This window comes from Pseudorasbora parva, chromosome 10, assembly GCF_024679245.1.
Source record: "Pseudorasbora parva isolate DD20220531a chromosome 10, ASM2467924v1, whole genome shotgun sequence".
NCBI classification, from domain to species: domain Eukaryota; kingdom Metazoa; phylum Chordata; class Actinopteri; order Cypriniformes; family Gobionidae; genus Pseudorasbora; species Pseudorasbora parva.
This window is the reverse complement of record NC_090181.1, coordinates 38,846,632-38,867,528: the sequence shown is the minus strand read 5'-3', so window position 1 is coordinate 38,867,528 and position 20,897 is coordinate 38,846,632. Positions and strand designations below refer to the sequence as shown.

Genomic DNA, 20,897 nt, shown 5'->3' with positions numbered 1-20,897 from the left:
GACTGTGCATGTTGACTTCACATTTAACACTGGATTTTGTCCTTTGCAAATAAATTTAATAAAGCCTGAACCTCGTCGTCTGCCCCTTCAGCCATATTTTTTTAAACTCTTGTTGATTCGACATTGATAACCTTTGGCTTGCTCAGTTGGGGACACTAACATTTTGAAGTAAATAATTAAACTAAATATCCAATTAAAAAGAATTTATTAGGTCTTAATTAATTGTATAAACAATAATACTGATCTGCCAACATTATCGCTCTATGATAAATTAAAATAAGCTGCTAACATCACCATTTTCTCAAATTTTGTTGCAATATTTTAACACTGTGTAACACTGTGAAGCTGCTTTGAAACAATCGTCATTTTAAAAGCACTAAATAAATAAAGTTGACTTGATTTGAATAGCAAACCACTCTTACTGCACGCACCACAACAGACTTTTAAAAATAGTGGCTGAAATAAAATGCTGCATCAAGTCGACCAATCAAAATGCTGCATGAACTCAACTAATCAGTATATTCAGCGCCCAAGTGCCACCCCCAAAAGTTCCTTAAAAAGCACTACCTCGCGAGCAAGGCCATTTTGAGGAGGGAAATATTTACCTGGAACTTAATTTAGACCCTGATCCCTGCGGACGACACACGCCGAGTACCACCCCAAAATCCCTAGTTTCTGGGAAAAGATCATGCGATGGAAACGGGGCTAAAGTGACATTGAGTGATTAAAGTTCACCCAAAAATGAAATTTATGTAATTAGTGACTCAACCTAATGTTGTTCCATACCCGTAAGACCTCCGTTCATCTTCGAAACACAGTTTAAGATATTTTATATTTAGTCCGAGAGCGTATCTAAGTGTAGGCACACTATACTGTACATGTACAGAAAAGGAATAAAAACATCATCAAAGTAGTCCATATGTGACATCAGTTAGTTAGAATCTCTTGAAGCATCGAAAATACATTTTGGTCCAAAAATAACAAAAACTACAACTTTATTCAGCATTGTCTTCTCTTCCATGTTTGTTTTCAATCCTCAAATAAAGATTCAAACGGTCGTGAATCAGCATATGGATTCATGATTTGGATGGCGTGTCAAACTGCCAAACTGCTGAAATCACGTGACATTGGGGATCCGAATATTTATTTATAAATATTATACAGTGGGGCAAAAAAGTATTTAGTCAGCCACCAATTGTGCATAAACTTAAAAAGATGAGAGAGGCCTTTCATCATAGATACACTTCAACTCTGGGAGACAGAATAAGAAAAAAATTCCAGTTCAGTCAGGGCCACTTTGAGAATGAAATTTATGGACAATCTTTGATTTGGCGAAAGGCTTAGGCTCAAAGATGCTCGAGCTGCCATACTAGGCAGCTCGAGATACATTCTTGAAACAGAATCCCCCCAGCCTTCATAATAACCAAATGTTTCTTATCATATATTACAGAAAAATATACCATGGTAACAATAAGAGTTCTACACAGAATCCAATACTCGATAATGAAGATAGGAGGTGAAGGGGTGGAGGTGGGTGTAAATGTCTGTGCGACAGACTGGGGAACAAGAGTTTGAATGAGCTTAAATACTATAATTGATTAGAGTAGGTGGAGCAACAAATCAGCTGAGCGTCAGCTTATATTGTTCAGCAGTCAGTTGTCTGCCTGAACTACACTTGAATTCCATTCGATCACTCAAGCTCCATTTCAGTCAGGACCACTTTGAGAATTACATTTATTGACAATCTTTAATTTGGCGAAAGGCTTAGGCTCAAAGATGCATACAAAGATACATCCATTAAACAGAATCCCCCAACACAATAACGTTGAATTCTATGCGTCAGATTGCGTAACTACTAAAGACAGCGTGTCTAAGAGGAACGCGGCTCCTGAAATCATTGGAGGTAGCGTACCTCAAGAGGGTAAGGAATGCGGTTCCTTGACTAATTTCAGAATCCAATCATGCGTGATCAGAGGGATATAGCTATAGGACACTCTGAATTTATTAACAAACCCCCACCAAACATATGTAAGACTTCACATTACCAACGAGCGTTGCATGCGGGAAAATTCCTGAAACATTCAGAATTGGAGAGATAAAGTTGTATGTTGCTGGTTCTCAATAGCCTTACAGCCATGTTAGATGAGGATCATTTTGAATTGCCGATAGGGGAGTTCAAAGGCTGTAAATGTCTGTGTGACAGACTGTTGAATTCTATGCGTCAGATTGCTGTAATCATTGGAGCTAGCGTACCTCAAAGGAGTAGGGAACGCGGTTCCTTGACTAATTTTAGAATCTGTTCATGCGTGATCAGAGGAATAGGCTATAGAGGCCAGACTATACTTGATACATAGGATACTCTGAATTTATTAACAAACCCCCAACAAACATGAGACTTAACATTACTTTTTATTTGTGATGCTATGAAAGAGTGAATCCCTCATGTATGAGGCAGGGCGTGTCTGTGTGCTTACCATTAAACATGTGAAATACAGATTTTTTGCCTTCACGCTCTTTATTTTCATGATTCAACGAGAGTTATCTGGGTCAAACCGTTACATTGATCATAAGAATTTGCTTGGCATTATGATGCACGCTATTCATTGACCACACATTGCTCTGAACTTAAACATTCTTAAGCATTGTAGTGTGCAGGCTGTAGAATGCTCTGAAACGTGAAGCTCACATTTATTTAATGAAATCATGGCCTTTGAGGTTTGCAGGATCATAACGTTATACGTTTTCTCTCCCCAGAATATAAGATGGCTTGAAATAGTCATTACACAGGATTTAATGTAGCTTACTTTAAGGTATTGTTATATTTAAAACAGGTTCTCTAAAATACATTTTACAGTTTGGTCCAGATTTCTGACTTTCGAGAAGAGCATGACATGACTCAAATGTAATGAAGTCGTTAAATTTAAAACAAGAAACTGTTCAAGCATGAAAATAAAATACAAACACACTTGTGAGGTAATCATGTAACCATTAGTCTGTGTTGTTACACTGTTTTCATTACAATGCTAAAGTGTATATTTCGCTCTTTGCTGCAATATGCCACCTACACGAGCCGAGCGCCACCTGTTCGTTATCGTTCAACAACTGGTTCACTTCATCATTTCGCAAACAATATGCATCAATTTGTTCAATTCGTTCGCTAACAAGATCCCCCGTTCAGAGACAGACTCAAAGCATCTCGGTCAGTAAAGGGCGTATTCGTTCACTGATTCAACAATCACATGATCCGTCACATCTCATACTTGAACGCTATTGGCTCGAAGTTTGTCAATCTTTGACAGAATGCAACAGTCCACCGAGCTGCGCATGCGCTCGTTGCCAATAGCTCCCAGCTGTTTGTGGAGGGAGGATTTTTAGTGAACAAAATAGGAGTCAATAGACCACGTGAATGAGAATGATTCGTTCACCTAGAAGATTCGTTCAAGAAGATTCATTAGTGGCACCAATATGTATGTTCATTCATTCTTGTCAAAGTTACCCACCGAATTTACAAAACGCTGAAATCAGACGCACGTAAGATAAGCAAATCAATGTCAAGATGCAGCCCAGATAGATGAATGTAACTTGCAAGTATCCATGTAAAATGTTTTAGTGCGCTAGCCTTACTTACAAACTTACTGAATGTATCAAAACAAACATGAACTTCTGTTCGGACGTTGGGGCGGACTTTCAGTTGTGAAAATGCCCTTAGTTGAAAATGCTAGCAAGATGGTAGTACTTACTGTGTCGAGCCCTGGGTATGTAAGCTTACGTGAACCTCAAGTATTGAGAAGTATTGAATCAAATGCAATGCTGAGAACCTGTCAATGTGTAAATGTCTGTGCGACAGACTGAGGAACATGAGTTTGAATGAGCTTAAATACGATAATTGATTAGAGTAGGTGGAGTAACAAATCAGCTGAGCGTCAGCTGATAATGTTTAGCGATCAGTTGTCTGCCTGAACTACACTTGAATTCCATTTGATCACTCAAGCTCCATAAAATCACATTTTCTTTGCAAATTATGGTGGAAAATAAGTATTTGGTCAATAACAAAAGTTAATCACAATACTTTGTTATATACCCTTTGTTGGCAATAGCAGAGGTCAAACATTTTCTGTAAGTCGCCACAAGGTTTTTACATACTGTTGCTGGCAGTTTGGCCCATTCCTCCATGCAGATCTCCTGTAGAGCAGTGATGTTTTGGGGCTGTCGCTAGGCAAGACCCAGCCAAGTTTCATCTTCAATGCCCTTGCTGATGAAAGTAGGTTTTTACCAAACATGGCCCCATTCATTCTTTATTTTACACAGCTCTGTCGTCCTGGTCCCTTTGCAGAAAAACAGTCCCAAAGCATGATGTTTCTACCCCCATGCTTCACAGTAGGTATGGTGCAACTCAGCATTCTTTCACCTCCAAATACGACAATTTGAGATTTTTACCAAGAAGTTATATTTTGGTTTCATCTGACCATATGAAATTCTCCCAATTCTCTTCTGGATCATCCAAATGCTCTCTAGCAAACTTCAGACGGGCCTGGACATGTACTGGCTTAAGCAAGTGGCACTGCAGGATTTGAGGCCCTGCCGGTGTAGTGTGTTACTGATGGTAGCCTTTGTTACTTTGGTCCAAGCTCTCTGCAGGTCATTCACTAGGTCTGGCCATGTGGTTCTGGGATTTTGCTCACCGTTCTTGTAATCATTTTGACCCCGCAGCGTGATATCTTGTGTGGAGCCCCAGATCGAGGGAGATTATCCGTGATCTTGTATGTCTTTCATTTTCTAATAATTGCTCCCACAGTTGATTTCTTTACACCAAGCTGCTTACCTATTGGAGATTCAGTCTTCCCAGCCTGGTGCAGGCCTACAATTTTGTTTCTGGTGTCCTTTGACAGCTCTTTGATCTTGGCTATAGTGGAGTTTGGAGTCTGACTGTTTGAGTTTGTGGACAGGTGTCTTTTATACTGATAATTTGCCATTAATACAGGTAATGAGTGGAGGACAGATGAGTCTCTTAAAGAAGAAGTTACAGGTCTGTGAGAGCAGAAATCTTGCTTTTTTTGTAGGTGACCAAATGCTTATTTTCCACCATAATTTGCAAATAAATTCTTTAAAAATTAGACAATGTGGTTTTCTGATTTTTTTCCTCCTCATTCTGTCTTTCATAGTTGAAGTGTAGGGTTAAGGGAAGTGTATGGAACAGTGTGATTATAAATGTAATTACAGAAATTCTTTACAGATGTAATTACATGCAGGTATTTTAAAAAATGTAAGTACAAAACATGTATGTACACAATAAGTGCAATTTATCAAATAATTAATTTAAATGTTAGTACATAGTAGTTAAGGCCACCTAATATAAAGTGGGCCTAATTTAACTGTTATACCTGATATTTTCTGCCCTGGTAGGTGGTCCCGACTGCACTGGTGATGATCCAGAGTGGCTGCACTCATGCTGAAGCACAGCATCATTTGGATTGTCATCCTGTGATTCGAGATGCAGTGAGCATTTGCCTCAACTCCTCAAAATAAAGAGCACTGAACAGAAAATAAAATAATTGATACTTAAATTAAGTTTATTTTCATTTATAATTTGCAAGTCTACAAATGTAATAATAAATGAAGACCCACCAATTATCACCTATTAAACGTGTCAAAAAATCAGAGCACTTGCAGTCTGAACATAGAATAAAATGATGCATTCTCACAATGAAGGGACTTATTTAAAGATATATTGTGTTTCAGGTTGCTTAGCATCTGTGTAACTGAAGTATCTACTACAACGCCTTTTTTAAAGGAAAATATATGCATGCAAGCTGTAGCCTTTTGTTATTGCTGGATGACATCAGAGAAATTCTGATCATTGTTTCACTAAAATACTTCCTTGCCCTTCTAACCGTAAACCAATAGAAACCTGTCTGGCTACAGTGTGTTGGTAGTATAGTGAGCAAGTCATGCCATTGTACCATCATTCTGCACAAATGCACACGGCATTAGCAGATATGACTGGTGGTGAACATGGGGAATTCTGAAATCACCTGTAAATGCTGCTGCTCGTGTTGCCCAAAAAAGAAGGAACAGCCTTCAATCAACCGTAAAAGGGTCAAGTCAATCCACGACTATACCTCCCGCACAATATCGGATCTAAATCTGAAGAAAGGAGATGTTCTGGAAGTGATGGGAGAGACAGAGTACTGGTTGTACGTGAGGAGACGCACAGCTAAGAATGACCGATCTGAAGGCTTTGTGGAGGAAAAGGGATATGTGCCTAAAGACTTTGTCAAACCGCTGGATAGCGTCGAGGCTGAGTTGTAAGTCTTCGAGTTATACTTTTGATAATTTGAGCTTGTGTGAATGAATAATATACAGAGCAATGAAACGCTTTGTGTTTTGAAGCCTTGCCCTAAATGAAACTGGAATCACGTCTTTCCAGTTTCACAAGTTCTGGTGAAATAGCTACAGTGCTATCACTGTTCAGTTTGTGTTTTTCTGTACACATAACTCATGAGAATGATCACAGAGATAGGGTTTTGGGAATTACAGATAGAAAGCTAAGATATGGGTTGTCGGGATGAATCTCACGAAAACAGTCATGAGAAAAGCCTACATTTTGGTGAGTTGGATTATGTTTTAGTTAACTGGACAATTAAATGCAAAAAAAGTTGGCTTAACAGTGAAAAGAAGTTGGTTCAATAATTGTTCGATCAACTTAGTATTAATTGTAAATTAAATTTGTAATTGCAATTTTACAAGCATAAGTTGCAACAAGTTAACAATGCATTCTGGGTGCGACATGAAACATGTCACCATTGTTGAGATTAGGCTTGTTTGAGATGAGCAAAATCTGCAGAACCGATCACTGGTGATCAGCGCGAGATGCATGCCGGTTAGAAATGTGTCCGAGGGCGGTCTGCCTTGCTCTGATGTCATACCGACGTATGTCAAAAATCTCTCGCAAGCGAAAGGCGGATGTGTCGGATTCTGCAGTCGAGCGAAGTTGCTCTCCACCGACTGCGCTGAGCAAAAGCATGATGGGAAACGACTTGCTGACGACACAGCATAATGTTCATTGGTTTAAACAACTGTGATGCAAGGTTGTTTTTTAATATATTTGAATTTAAAACTCTGATATCATGTTTTTATGTGTATAAATTATGTGTGCATATTCTCAAACTCTCGGACAGTGCGGTCTTTCTGTGGGTTATGTGATTGTTGTCATATTAATAAAAATATATAAAAACGTGTGTAATTAAAGTAAAAATGCTTGATAAACAGGCCTTTCGAAAGGAAATAAATAACAAAAATTTTGGGAGTCTTGTTCATAATATTTATTTTCATATAAAAGCAACAGAACTTAAATTACATCCAGTTTATCAGCAACAGAGCACACGAGTGTGAATCCCGCGATATCTGCAACTGATCTCGCAGGTGTCTGATCCACTACGAGAAGAGAGAACGGTCCAGCTTGCCTGCACTTTTTTCACTCCTCCCCTCACTGCAGCCGCCTAGTCTCGTCTTTATTTCAGGCGAGGCAAGGCGCATCTCAAACAAGCCTATTCATACACTGATTCTTGATGTCTGTGGGAGAAAATCTAGGTCAAAGCAAAGGTCTTAATTGGTTTTAAACCTTATTTAGCTTTTCTGATTAAAACCGTGCTGGATCTGATTCTAGAATCACAATAAAACAAAGTTAATGTTATATTGCTCATATTAAACTCAGTCAGAAAATCACTGAATTAAACCACTACACAATGATTCAATTCTTATTCAGCAGCCAGAGAAACACTAACATTAAAAAGTTGTCAAACTGCCCAACTAAAGAAAACACTGGTGTTGGTGGCACAAACAAATTCAACACAAAATAAACAAACAAACAAACAAAAAAACACATAAAACCCCCCTCAGCTGAACAAAAGATCTTTATTGGGAGATCTTATAAATTATCTTATAAATCTCTCTTAATTGGGAAACGTTAGTTAATTAAGTTGTGACCTACTTTGTGTAAAAGTTGAGCAAACTCAAAAACGCTGTGCAGCAAATTGCCTTACAATTTTAAGTTATGTCAACTTTTCTTTTTTTCACAGTGTTAGGCCTATAAGAAGAAAAAAAAAGATTTAAAAAATGTAATAAATGAAAAATCAAGTAAATTTACAAATAAACACATTTCCTCTATATTTTAATTCATGTAATGTTAAAAAAATCTAATATTTCCAACCTTTCCAGACCATTATTCTTAAAAATTAAAAAAATCAGCATAAATATTACAGTGAACTATACTTAAAGTATACTTTGCAAATCTACAAATTTAATAAACAGTACATTTCAATTTCATTCATGTATAATTGTATATACACCTACAGTATATAGTACAACTTTTGCTTCAATAAACTCATTTACTGCTTATTAATGACTAAGGTAGTTTTTGTATTATTTAAGTTTAGGTATAGGATTAATGGATGTGCTTTATGGATTAATGGATTACAGTATGTGCTTTATAAGTGCTAATAAACAGCCAAATATCCTAATAATATGCATGTTAATAAGCCAGTAGTCAATAGCGAGAATTGAATCCTAAAATAAAGTGTTAAAAAAAATTTTTCTCTTTAAGGTTAATTAATTTTATAGATCTTTGTACAATGTTGCTACACCACATACTACACAAATAAAAATGGACATAATAAAATCTAGTATGGATTAATTTTCAGATGGTATTTTGAGAATGTTAAAATGCGTATAGAAGCCAGGAGATGTCTGCTGAGACCCCAGAATCATGAGGGTGCGTTTCTCATCTGGAAGTGTCATGAGAATAATCAATACTACTTATCAGGTACATGTGATTCACATACACATTATGTCTCAAGTCTACTGCTTTTCATTTATATATATATATATATATATATATATATATATATATATATATATATATATATATATATATATATATATATATATATATATATATATATATATATATATACTCTTTGCACTCTTTACTAAATTGAAAAGAGATCAATCAATTAAACCAGTATCGATCTTAACTTTCAGAGCAGCTGAATAACATTTTCTATAAAACTGTAATGATTTCTTTTAAAGTGAGGAATGGACCTCATGCAAGACATTACAGGATCAAACAGAGAGAAACTGACAAACAGTTTTTCCTTGTTCATCATACAACTTTCAAGACCTTGCATGAGCTGGTAAAGTTTTACTCTGAAAATGAAGGCGGACTCTGCGCAAAGCTTTATGAACCCTGTGTGAAGGTCAGTGAATATTTTAAACTTATCCACAACTTTCCTGAACTCTGACCTTTCCCATGATCGCTATGGCAACGTAGAACAAGCCGGTAACGAACTTCCGGTTTACGTTAGTCTGTACTGTTATTTGCTAAACGTTGGTTGCATTATCCGGATTCAGGAGTAGACTTTTGTAACAACGCTTCAGGCAAAATGATCACATGTCCCAGATAGTCGCATGGATCTGACTATCTTACAATAATTTACTAATATCTGTAGCACTAAGCGGTTCACCTGAGTTATGCGGCGCAGACATTTTGCCACTGTGTGGTAGGCTTGGCTGTTCCTATGAACCACGCGAGAGTTACTTTCCGTCCATGCGCCTGTTAATCGATTTTATTTTATTATAAATAAAGGTTTATTTGTTTCTAGTTATTTATTTTGTTCACCCGCATCCGCATTCACCCATCAAATATTATCCCGCGCCGCACTCGGTTATGCTGGGTCCCGCGGGAGTGCAGGTCTCTATTTGGATAGTAACGTTCGGCTGTTAGAGTGGTCTTGCTACACATTAAATCAGTAAATTTTTGAAAACAATAAACATACCCCCTGCAAAAATTATACAGTTTTACTGCAGTATTTTAAATAGGTTGAACTAATTTATGAACTCAAAAATTATTTACAGCAATTAAATGTTAATTTTTATTACAATGCATTTTTCATTTAAATTCATGCATCTATTTTCATGTTGATTAAAAAAAAGTTTACTGACAATGTCTGACATTAACATTTCAACAGTTACAAATATTAAAATACAAATATTACTTCTACATCACAATTCTTGAGTTTATTTAAAGCTTGTTGGGCATTGAATGGAAGTTGTGGGGTGCTGCTAGGCAACATGTCAAACGGGTCCTGTTAGGTGTGAGACCTAGGCGCTCAGCGGCACTCAGCGCTCATTAATCCCGGTGAGAGAAGCCTTAACTCGGCTAGTCCTTCTGACGACTGCCGCTGCCTGGCAGAAGCCTGCCATGACGCAAATTCGCGTCTGTTGTGTAGTGAATGAAGCGAATGGATTCAAAATGTTTACGCGTCCAACTTCGCACAAATTGGACTATTTATTCGCGCCACTTGCGTCTGGTGTGAACACAGCATAACTGTTATGTGTGCTAAACCGGAACTGAGATACTGTCAACCGGAAGTATCGAGTGTCATGGCGACGCCCACTAAGACTTGCAGGAAAGTTGTGGATAGAATATTGGGCAGCATGCTGTAATTAAATTTACTTCCAATCTTTTCATTACTCTTCTAGCTGGACCAGCCAGCTCCTCTTACTCTGTCATTTGACACCAAATGGGAGGTAGAGAGAAGTTCACTAACCAAAGTAAAGAAGCTCGGCAGTGGGGAGTTTGCAGAGGTGTGGCAGGGGCTCTGGAACAAAACAACAGACGTGGCCATCAAAGAGTTCAAAGGTAATCAATAAATAGGTTTATTCAGTTGTTCTCAACTGGTTTAGGTCCCATACACTCTTAGAAGAAAAGGTTCTATATAGAACCTTAAAAGGTTCTATCAGCACTACATATTTGGAAACCCTAAAAGTTTCTATATAGAAATCTTTTTAAGTGCCAAAAGGGTTCTTTCTATATTGTTATATTGTATGCTTACCATTTAATCTACCCAGATCTTAAAGGGGGAGTGAAACACTCAGTTTCAGTCAGTGTCATGTCAATCTTGAGTACCTATAGAGTAGCATTGCATCCTGCATATCTCCGAAAAGTCTTTATTTTTTTTATAATTATATAAGAAAGATGCGCTGTTCCGAGTCTTTCCGAAAAAAGCCGAGCGGGTGGGGGGGTATCGTGTGAGCGGAGCTAAATAATGACGTGTGCGCGCCGCTGTTGTGTTGAGTGCGTCGTAAAGCTGTGTCATCCCTAACAGCGGGAAAAAACTTTATTCAAAATAAAAATATGGCTTTTAATCAGATACAGCCATACATCTATGATCCGGAATCAGACCCAGAGGCTGCAGTTGAACAGGAGCAGCAGCAAAAACGACTAGAGCAGGACGTCTCTATGTGGTACAAGTTGTACACTAACTATATAATATGCTTAGCGGCTTGTGTTATTTACATATTTATACTTGAATTATATCGTCGTATTTTTGTCTTTGAAGGTGTACATGTGGGAAGTGCAGTTGTGCATGTGTGTGTGTGTGTGTTTACGCGTGGTTTGTGTAGACAATTGTAGTAAGCGGACTGGTTTTGCACGGCAGGCTAGTTAGTGTTTACATAGAAAGACACGGAATAGTAGCGCATTTGAATGAAGAAGCGCGCTTATTTAGTTCAACATTTTTCCCCACTCTTTGTGTATTGTTGTTTGGAGTGCTTTTACAATACACAAACATAAAGTTACACATATAGTGGTCAGCTAAACAAATGTACACGCACTACACATCGCATGCTCCATTGATCAATTAACTATACGTGATCATGTTTGGGCTACTTGATGGGCATAGGCAATAACACAGACATTTGAAGCAGTCTTACTCACCGCCTGCGGTTCTAACGTTGGGACCTTTATCGTTGGGACTGCTCCATCCTTCAGCATTAGGCGATCGGAAAATCCGGCGTCGAGCTGGGCCTTGTTTATGAAACAGTTGGCACCGAAATGCAGTGAACAGACATAAACCTTTGTGCAACTCAGTTGCTGATCCGGAAAAGCAAATTACATCCACTGTTGCCTTAACGCGGGTTTTTTTGGCAATCTGTACAGGACTGTCTTGGTCTGGCAACCAAAAACGCACTTTTTTGGTGACATTGTTAATTTCTTGAAGTCACATCACCTGTGTGTGCAGCGCAGCCTACAAGCCAGCGCTTTGATGGGCGTAGCCTGTTGCTTTCGCTCTCTCTCTCACGCTCTTCCGGTAGAATTGTCCGTACGGCCCATACAAGGAAATTCCGAAACTTTAACGTCAAGTGGACCCATGATCGAAAAAAAATTGCCGAACCTTATGACTAACCGGAAGTAGTATTTTTGACAAAGAAATACTCCCATCAAACGTCCACCTTAACTTTTGAAACTTTGTCTATGTTTAGTATGGGATTCCAAGTCTTTAACAGTGTAAAAAGATCAGTATGCATGAAACAGCATTTCACCCCCCCTTTAATGTGTGGCCTAGTTAGGAGATAATGAACGATATTCGATTCAGCTGTGACTTGTCATAATGTTTTGTCTTATCACTGTATATAAAAAGCACAGCTCAAACGATTTTAATTGGTTTGTTATATGATGCAACTTATTGTTTGTACCATTTTACTTGCAGTTGTCAATTATCCATATATCAAAACCGAGATTGACATCATGAAAGAGCTTCGCCATGAGCGTTTGCTGAGGCTCTATGCTGTGTGTACCACTAGTGAACCTGTCTGTTTAGTGACAGAGCTCATGAAAAATGGCTCTTTAAAGAAATTTCTCGTCAGTAAGTGAACTGATATAAACTTGCAGATGATAAACACCACATACCTTTACCATAATCTTGAGGACATACACATAAGCTTTTATCTTTCCTCAGGCCACAAAGAGAAACAAGATCTAGAGTTTTCGCTCATGATGGATTTTGCTGTCCAGGTAACTTGATACTTTGAGAGTAATTCAATAGCTTGGAATGTATTAAATATCAAAAATCACATACTTGGTTTAGGTTAAAGCTGTAGTCTGTAACTCTTTTTTTGTGGTTAAAAATGATTTAAAATACAAAACTATCTCCTAGCTACATTAGCCCCTTTCACAAAGGTAAGCTTATAAAAAATGTTATAATTTGAGTGGTATGTGGATTCCCACTGGAAATTTAAGCTTGTCTTTGTGTTGTTAGGTCAAGTCATTTATAGCCTTTTCTCACAGCAGCTTGAATCATTTTTCAATCATTTTGATGGCGAATTGTAATACAGAAAGACCCAAATACATCATCAGTGACAACTGGTGATTCACCCGTAGTCAAAAGCAAAAGATTATACTGAAAAATCTACTTCAGGTAAAGCTAATAAAACTAAATACACGTAGTCACGCAATGCTAATGCTGCTAACATGAACAATTTGAGAATTAAATATAACAATAATAATAATAATAATTTGCACGGTTTGATGTTATATGAGTGATCATTAGATTTAATCACCATTGGTAGTGCGATTTATTGAACCCGATCTCACGAAAATGCACACAAACATAACAATGTGCAATCTTGTGGAATCTATATGCCAAAATGAGTTTTGGCGTGCATATGATACGCACTTTATGGCGTATTATACACACAAACCACCCACCCCACCACCCCCATCCTACCCAAGAACATGTCATACATGGCATAATGTGTGATTATTTTTTATCTATGGAGTGGAGCCGAAGGTTACAGTTGATGCGGCAGGTAAACTCACAATACATCCATCAGCAGGGATGGGTGTAAGAGAGTTTGCCTGCCAGTTCCTCATTAAGGTGCATCACCTGTTCCTCAAGGAGACAGAAAAGGCAGACCTTTTTAACCTCTGCCTTGACATGCCCCTCTGTCCGGGGGTGATGGAGAGAATGGGGAATCTGGGGTTCTGGGAATTCATTGACCGCCTGGATCCCAGTCGTTCCATGGTTCCGGTGGTGGACTCTGAGCCAGTGGACTCTGTTTCGGTGGTCCCTGTGCCGGTGGTCCGTGTTCCGGTGGACTCAATTCCAATGGATTGTTCTGGTATTCCTTGTTCTGGTGGACTCTGTTCCGGGGGACCCAGTTCCGGTGGTCAGTATCCCGGTGGACTCCATTCCAGTGGATTATGTTCCGGTGGTCCATGTTCCGGTGGACTCAGTTCCAATGGATTATGTTGCGGTGGACCCAGTTCCAGTGGTTCGTATTCCGATGGACTCAGTTCCAATGGACTCTGTTCCCAGGACTCTGTTCTGGTGGTCCCTGCTCCGGTGGTCCTGAGTCCACACACAGCCTGGAGGGCTGTGATGGGATGCTTTGTAGTGGCAGTCCTGCATGCTTGGAAAGAGCACAGGGCTTTATCCAAACTTCTGCAGGCAGTTCCTGTGGTCCCAGTTCCGGTGGATCGTGTTCCGGTGGTCCCAGTTCCGGTAGATCGTGTGCCGGTGGTCCTAGTTCCGGTGGATCATGTTCCGGTTGTCCTAGTTCCAGTGGATCGTGTGCCGGTGGTCCCTGTGTCGGTGAATCGTGTTCCGGTTGTCCCAGTTCCGGTGGATCTTGTTCCGGTGGTCCCAGTTCCGGTAGATCGTGTGCCGGTGGTCCTTGTTCCGGTTGTCCTAGTTCCAGTGTATCGTGTGCCGGTGGTCCCTGTGCCGGTGAATCATGTTCCGGTGGTCCCAGTTCCAGTGGATCGTGTTTCGGTGGTCCTAATTCCAGTGGATTGTGTGCCGGTGGTCCTAGTTCCGGTGAATCGTGTGCCAGTGGTCCTAGTTCCGGTGGATCGTGTTCCGGGGGTCCTAGTTCCGGTGGATCATGTTCCGGGGGTCCTAGTTCTGGTGGATTGTGTGCTGGTGGTCCCTGTGCCGGTGGATCGTGTTCCAGTGGTCCCAGTTCCGGTGGATCGTGTTCCAGTGGCCACAGTTCTGGTGGATTGTGTGCCGGTGGTCCCTTTGCCGGGGGATCATGTTCCGGTGGTTCCAGTTCCAGTGTATCGTGTTCCAGTGGACTCGGTTCCGGTGGTCCCAGTTCCAGGGTTCCCAGTTCCGGTGGATCGTGTTCCGGTAGTCCCAGTTCCGATAGACCATGTGCTGGTGCCCCCTGGGCCGGCGGACTCTGTTACAGTAAATGCTGCGTCCCTCCCTGGTCTGTTCCTCCCATCCCGCCTTGGTCTGTCCCTCCTCTCCCGCTTTGGTCTGTCCCTCAGTTCCGCCCTGGTCTGTCCCTCCCCTTCCGCCTTGGTCTGTTCCCCTGGCCCTGGTCTGGTCTGGTGGAGCATCTGGTAGCCGCTTCATATAGGGAGGGGGTAATGTCACATGCCTGTCCTGTCTCGTGTGCACATGTGGGTTTGTTATAGTGTCTATGTGCTTCTGTCATTGTCTTGATCCCTCCCGCTTGTTATCTCATTATTGGTTTCATTTGCCCTACCTGTGTTCTCTCATTCCCTGCTTGATTTGTCCCCTTTTATAAGCTCCTTGTGTTTGTCAGTCTTTGTTGGATTGTTGTTTTGTGTCGTGTCCACGCCTCCCGGTTCCCTGTAATTCCTCTTGGTATGTTTTGAGTTATATTTGTTATGTTTTGAGTTTTGGTTTACGTTTTAGTATGTGTTGTGCCCCCTCGAGGGTGTTTGTTTTGTATTTATGTTTATTTTTACAATTAAATCTTTAGTCCTCTGCACCTTGAGTCCTCTCCCTATTTTCCCTTATCTGTACGTGACAGCGATTCCGCGAGATTGCACACTCGCACTATTGATACGCATTCACATGTGATCGTGTTGGATTTATTGTAATGTTTTGTTCCCCAAAGTGGCAGACATGTTACTTGTTTAGACTACATTTTCTGGTGAAAATTCTTATTTAGGTTATACTCAAAGATGTAGAATGTGATTCTGAGGTACAGGATCCACAGCAGTGCGGTGACTGACAGCAACGCCGCACACACTCACACACACATTAGATTCATCCACGCTGAGGAGCTTATGCACAATTCAAGAACAGATGATAACTGCAAATAACTGCAATTTTAGGTTAAAACAGAGGTGGTGACACAGAGGCAAAACTCACGGACTACAGCTTTAACATGTAACTCCCACATTTTTCTGTGTTAAAAGTGTAATTACAATTGTAACTACATAAATTAATTACAGATGTAATTACATGCAGGTATTTTTAAAAATCTAAGTACAATGTAAAAACATGTATGTACACAATAAGTGCATTGTATCAAATGATAAATTACAATGTTATTACATATTAGTTAAGGCCACCTAATATAAAGTGGGTCCCATAGACGTTGCTCCGTTGGTTTATGCAGCTCGACACAGCAACATTGATATTAATATTAGGGGGAGAGTGTTCATTTTTTGCAATTTCGTTCAGTTCTGCTGTCATGCATTCATTTGGCTGCTCCTCAATTTTCACAGTGATGTTTCCTCATTTTCTCTGTCCTCCGTCTTCCAATCCATGGCCCGAAAATCAATCCTCATGAAGGACATGTCACTAAATGCACTCATGTTGGTGAGGAACGAGGAAAGAGGAAGCCCTCATCGTACACATACATAAAACATTTATTCACATCACTCAAACACTCACAACAGCAGCGCATCTTGCTTTATTAAGGCTGATTTAAGCACAGTGAGATTTTACAGCAGCACAAAGAATTCATCAGGGATCCTTTTAGTTGAAGCTAAGATAAGGATGTATCTACAGCATGTCTTAAACACTAGGAGAGGGATTTGAGAGCTACTTAAACAAGAAACAGTATTGGACAGGACTTGATTTTGTCCATGGAGAATTTCACTGTGGTTTGCTATTGGTCAATCTCATGTGAGTGACAGGTTGCCCTCGCACCAATAGACACTCATCAGAGAAGAGACAAGCGAGGGGAAATTATTTTAATTAAAGATTACTAGGGTAAATTAATTTGTTCTCATCATTAAAAAAAGTAATAATGATGAGCATGAATATTCATAATAAATACTGCAATACTCTCAATAATTCTGACATTGACAAGCACTGTAAAGCCAACTAAAATTTTTACTTTAAGTCAAATATTGGCAAGTGTAAGAAATTAGGGGGAACAGTTTAGCCATTTCTAATTACTCGGGGCAGACTTGTCCCCCTCAATGTCTATGCTGATTAAAGCTCTATGTCTTTATGTTGTTGAATCTCTCAGATTACAGAAGGAATGATTTACATTGAGAACAAAATAGTTCACAGGGATCTGAGAGCTGAGAACATTCTGCTTACCGATATGCAATGTTGCAAAATAGCAGATTTTGGACTCGCTCAAATTAATCTACCAGGAAACAGGATTTCATCAGGTGAGATATTTGATATGTACGTTCATGCAAACAAATTATAAGACAAAATGTATACAACAGTTCTCATGTACCTCCAGATGTCAGGGTCCCTGTGAAATGGATGGCCCCTGAGATATTTGATCAACAGGAGTACACAAGCAAGAGTGACGTCTGGTCTTTCGGCATCCTTTTAACTGAAATCGTCACGTATGGAGATGACCCATACCCAGGTAAACATCCTTTTTCAGAATATTCTCTGAAAATGGTAAAATTCCCAATGTAATCAATAATTGTAAAAATATTATTTGTTTCTTAAAATAGTTTAAATGTAAAAGGTTCATGCAAAAATGCTCTTCTTACTTAGTCATTTTGTCTTGTTTCTAGTCTAAATATCTAACAATTATTAAATCAAGATGCATTTACTAGATATGTAAAACGGCATAAGATATTTTTTCTTGTTTTGTTGAAAATAAAATCAAAATGAAGTGAGTTTTTGCTTAAAACAGGTACAATTATATGCCAATGGGGTGAGAAAAATATATTTTTTTTCTTAAATTGATATCTTCTTTCTTGTTTCCGTCCCAAACAGAAATAAGATTGTTTTTCTCACCCCACTGAGAAAATCACCCCATTTGTTCTTTTTTTCTGGAGAAAAAATTTAATTTTGCTTATCTAGTAAATTTATCTTGATTTAAGAATATTTAGATATTTGGACAGAAAAAAATAAATAAAAAATACTAAATAAGAAGAGCATTTTTTGCAGTGTAACGGTCATTTATATGATAATCCTTTTGCTTTACTATACGTTATTAAACAGCTAGTAATTATGTTGCTAACGTTACACAAAACTGTCACATGCCTGTCCTGTCGTGTGTGCACTTGTGGGTTTTGTTATGTTGAGCATGTGCTCGTGTCCCTGTCAGTTCCCTCCCCCTTGTTATCTGATTATTGGTTAATTTGCCCCACCTGTTCTCCCTCATTATCTGCCTTGTTTGTTCCCTTTATAATCTCCTTGTGTTTGTCAGTCTGTGTTGGATCCTTGTGTAATGTCTGCGTCTTCCGTCCTCCCCGTGATTCTGTTGGTTTGTTTAAGTTTGTATTTATATTATTCTATTATGTGTTTTTCCCCCTCGTGGGTTGTTGTTTTGAGTTTATGTTTTATTTTATAATAAATGATCATTTTCTGCACTTGAGTCCTCGCACCCTTTTCCCTTGTCTGTCACGTCACAAACAAGGGAAAAGGGTGCGAGGACTCAAGTGCAGAAAATGATCATTTATTATAAAATAAAACATAAACTCAAAACAACAACCCACGAGGGGGAAAAACACATAATAGAATAATATAAATACAAACTTAAACAAACCAACAGAATCACGGGGAGGACGGAAGACGCAGACATTACACAAGGATCCAACACAGACTGACAAACACAAGGAGATTATAAAGGGAACAAACAAGGCAGATAATGAGGGAGAACAGGTGGGGCAAATTAACCAATAATCAGATAACAAGGGGGAGGGAACTGACAGGGACACGAGCACATGCTCAACATAACAAAACCCACAAGTGCACACACGACAGGACAGGCATGTGACAAAAACATGTTCCTGTTTGCCTTCAGTAGCTAGCTATCAACCAGTATCTTTAGAAACACTTTGAACAACTCAAAATGTCAGAGATTTTTCATTTCAACAGAAAAGTATAGCTGGCGTCTCTTGAGACTCAGTCCACTGCAAAATTTAAAATATTGCATAGACATATTAGGCTATGAAAAAATATCCAACTAAATTTTTTTTAAAAAGTTCCATTTGTGATATATAAATAACATTCTTGTGCTAATGTTCTTCAAACGTTATTAAAGTCCAGATAACTTTGAATGAATATTCAACATGTTACTGACCAAACGTTTGTTCCTTAAAGGGGGGGTGAAATGCTGTTTCATGCATACTGATCTTTTTACACTGTTAAAGACTTGGAATCCCATACTAAACATAGACAAAGTTTCAAAAGTTAAGGTGGACGTTTGATGGGAGTATTTCTTTGTCAAAAATACTACTTCCGGTTAGTCATAAGTTTCGGCAAGTTTTTTGAGATCATGCGTCCCCTTTGACGTTAACGGGGGCGGAATTTCCTTGTATGGGCCGTACGGACAATTCTACCGGAAGCGTGTGAGAGAGAGAGAGGGAGAGAGCGAAAGCAACAGGCTACGCCCATCAAAGCGCTGGCTTGTAGGATGCTAAACAGGTGATATAACCAGTAGCTACTGACTTACCCACTGATAGGCCGGCGGTCGATCTGTATTAGCACTTTCCTCACGCGACGGGCGAATCACTTTCCTCACAGAGCGACTCACTTTCGTCACGCGGCAGGCGAATCACTTTCCTCACTGAGCGAATCACTTTCCTCACAGAGCGACTCACTTTCCTCACGCGGCGGGCGAATCACTTTCCTCACTGAGCGAATCACTTTCCTCACAGAGCGAATCACTTTCCTCACAGAGCGACTCACTTTCCTCACGCGGCGGGCGAATCACTTTCCTCACTGAGCGAATCACTTTCCTCACAGAGCGAATCACTTTCCTCACGCGGCGGGCGAATCACTTTCCTCACTGAGTGAATCACTTTGCTCACAGAGCGAATCACTTTCCTCACAGAGCGACTCACTTTCCTCACTGCAGCGCGCTGCTGCACACGTCATTATTTAGCTCCGCTCACACGACACGCCCCCACCCGCTCGGCTTTTTTCGGAAAGACTCGGAACAGCGCATCTTTCTTATATAATTATAAAAAAAATAAAGACTTTTCGGAGATATGCAGGATGCAATGCTACTCTATAGGTACTCAAGATTGACATGACACTGACTGAAACTGAGTGTTTCACCCCCCCTTTAACTTTGAGATAACCTTGCCTCAGTGTTTAGATTAGATTGCATCTCACCCAACTCTGGTAAATTTTTTCCTTCTACAATCTCAGGTCAAGACAAAATGACATGCGTTCGAGCCATTCAGAGAGGAGAGAGGATGCAGCGACCGCCTGGTTGTCCCGAAGCGCTCTATGACATTATGCTGCTGTGCTGGAGGTCAAACCCTAAAGAGAGGCCAACATTTACAGAGCTGAAGGACAAGCTGATGGTTCTCATCCATGAGCCTGTTACTGAACTGGAGTAGACTCTGTAGATAATTGAGTTGAGGTATACAGGTAGCTTATATGTAACCAACAAGTATACATTCACTTACATAATAGTTTACAGAGGTAAAAGCACAAAAAATCTCCTGAAATGCATTATAAAGTAATTAAGAACATTTTAGTTCCACATTTATATACAGCGCTGGAAAAAAAATTAAGAGACCACTAGGGGTGTCCCCGACTAAGGATTTCGACATTAGAATCAGAATTGTCAAATCTTTCTATGGTCGACCGATAGTCGAATCATCTATGTGTGTGTGCAACCCGATCACACATAAATGCGTATAAATAGTACGAGTGTGCAATGTCGTGGAATGTATACGGCAAAACTCATTTTGGCGTGCATATGATACGCTGTTTTTCACGTGCATATGATACGCACTTTATGGCGTATATATGACACGCGCTTGGGTAGGTTTAGGGTGGTGGGGTGGGGGGTTCGTATGTATAATACGCCATAAAATGCGTCTCATATGCACGCGAAAAACAGCGTGCCATAGA

At 39.7% G+C, this 20,897-nt stretch overlaps 2 protein-coding genes across 7 annotated transcripts in view; both read left to right on the top strand.

Moving 5' to 3' along the window:
- The window catches only part of gckr (glucokinase (hexokinase 4) regulator), a 38,405-nt gene extending 32,577 nt beyond the window's left edge, over window positions 1–5,828 (top strand). For all 6 annotated transcript variants that reach the window (XM_067456057.1, XM_067456058.1, XM_067456059.1 and 3 more), the window contains exon 19: window positions 5,404–5,828. In XM_067456057.1, coding sequence (XP_067312158.1) covers window positions 5,404–5,526 — 123 coding nt within the window. In that variant the 3' untranslated portion in view covers window positions 5,527–5,828. The remainder of the gene's footprint in view (window positions 1–5,403) is intronic.
- Window positions 5,829–5,835: 7 nt separating this feature from the next.
- On the top strand, window positions 5,836–20,688 carry si:ch73-340m8.2 (tyrosine-protein kinase Src42A). The gene is made up of 9 exons (XM_067456062.1): window positions 5,836–6,305; window positions 8,700–8,821; window positions 9,088–9,254; window positions 10,540–10,699; window positions 12,549–12,704; window positions 12,798–12,853; window positions 17,083–17,230; window positions 17,308–17,439; window positions 20,184–20,688. Exons 1-9 carry the CDS (start codon window positions 6,013–6,015, stop codon window positions 20,375–20,377), a joined length of 1,428 nt encoding a protein of 475 aa, XP_067312163.1. The 5' UTR covers window positions 5,836–6,012; the 3' UTR covers window positions 20,378–20,688.
- The last annotated feature ends 209 nt before the right edge of the window (window positions 20,689–20,897 follow it).

Excerpts from the sequence above, each read along its gene's own strand:
- si:ch73-340m8.2 (XM_067456062.1), top strand. The coding sequence starts at position 6,013 with ATGGGGAATTCTGAAATCACCTGTAAATGCTGCTGCTCGTGTTGCCCA. Across the intron at positions 9,255-10,539 it reads TTTATGAACCCTGTGTGAAG|CTGGACCAGCCAGCTCCTCT; the intron begins GTCAGTGAATAT and ends TTACTCTTCTAG. Across the intron at positions 12,854-17,082 it reads TGATGGATTTTGCTGTCCAG|ATTACAGAAGGAATGATTTA; the intron begins GTAACTTGATAC and ends TGAATCTCTCAG.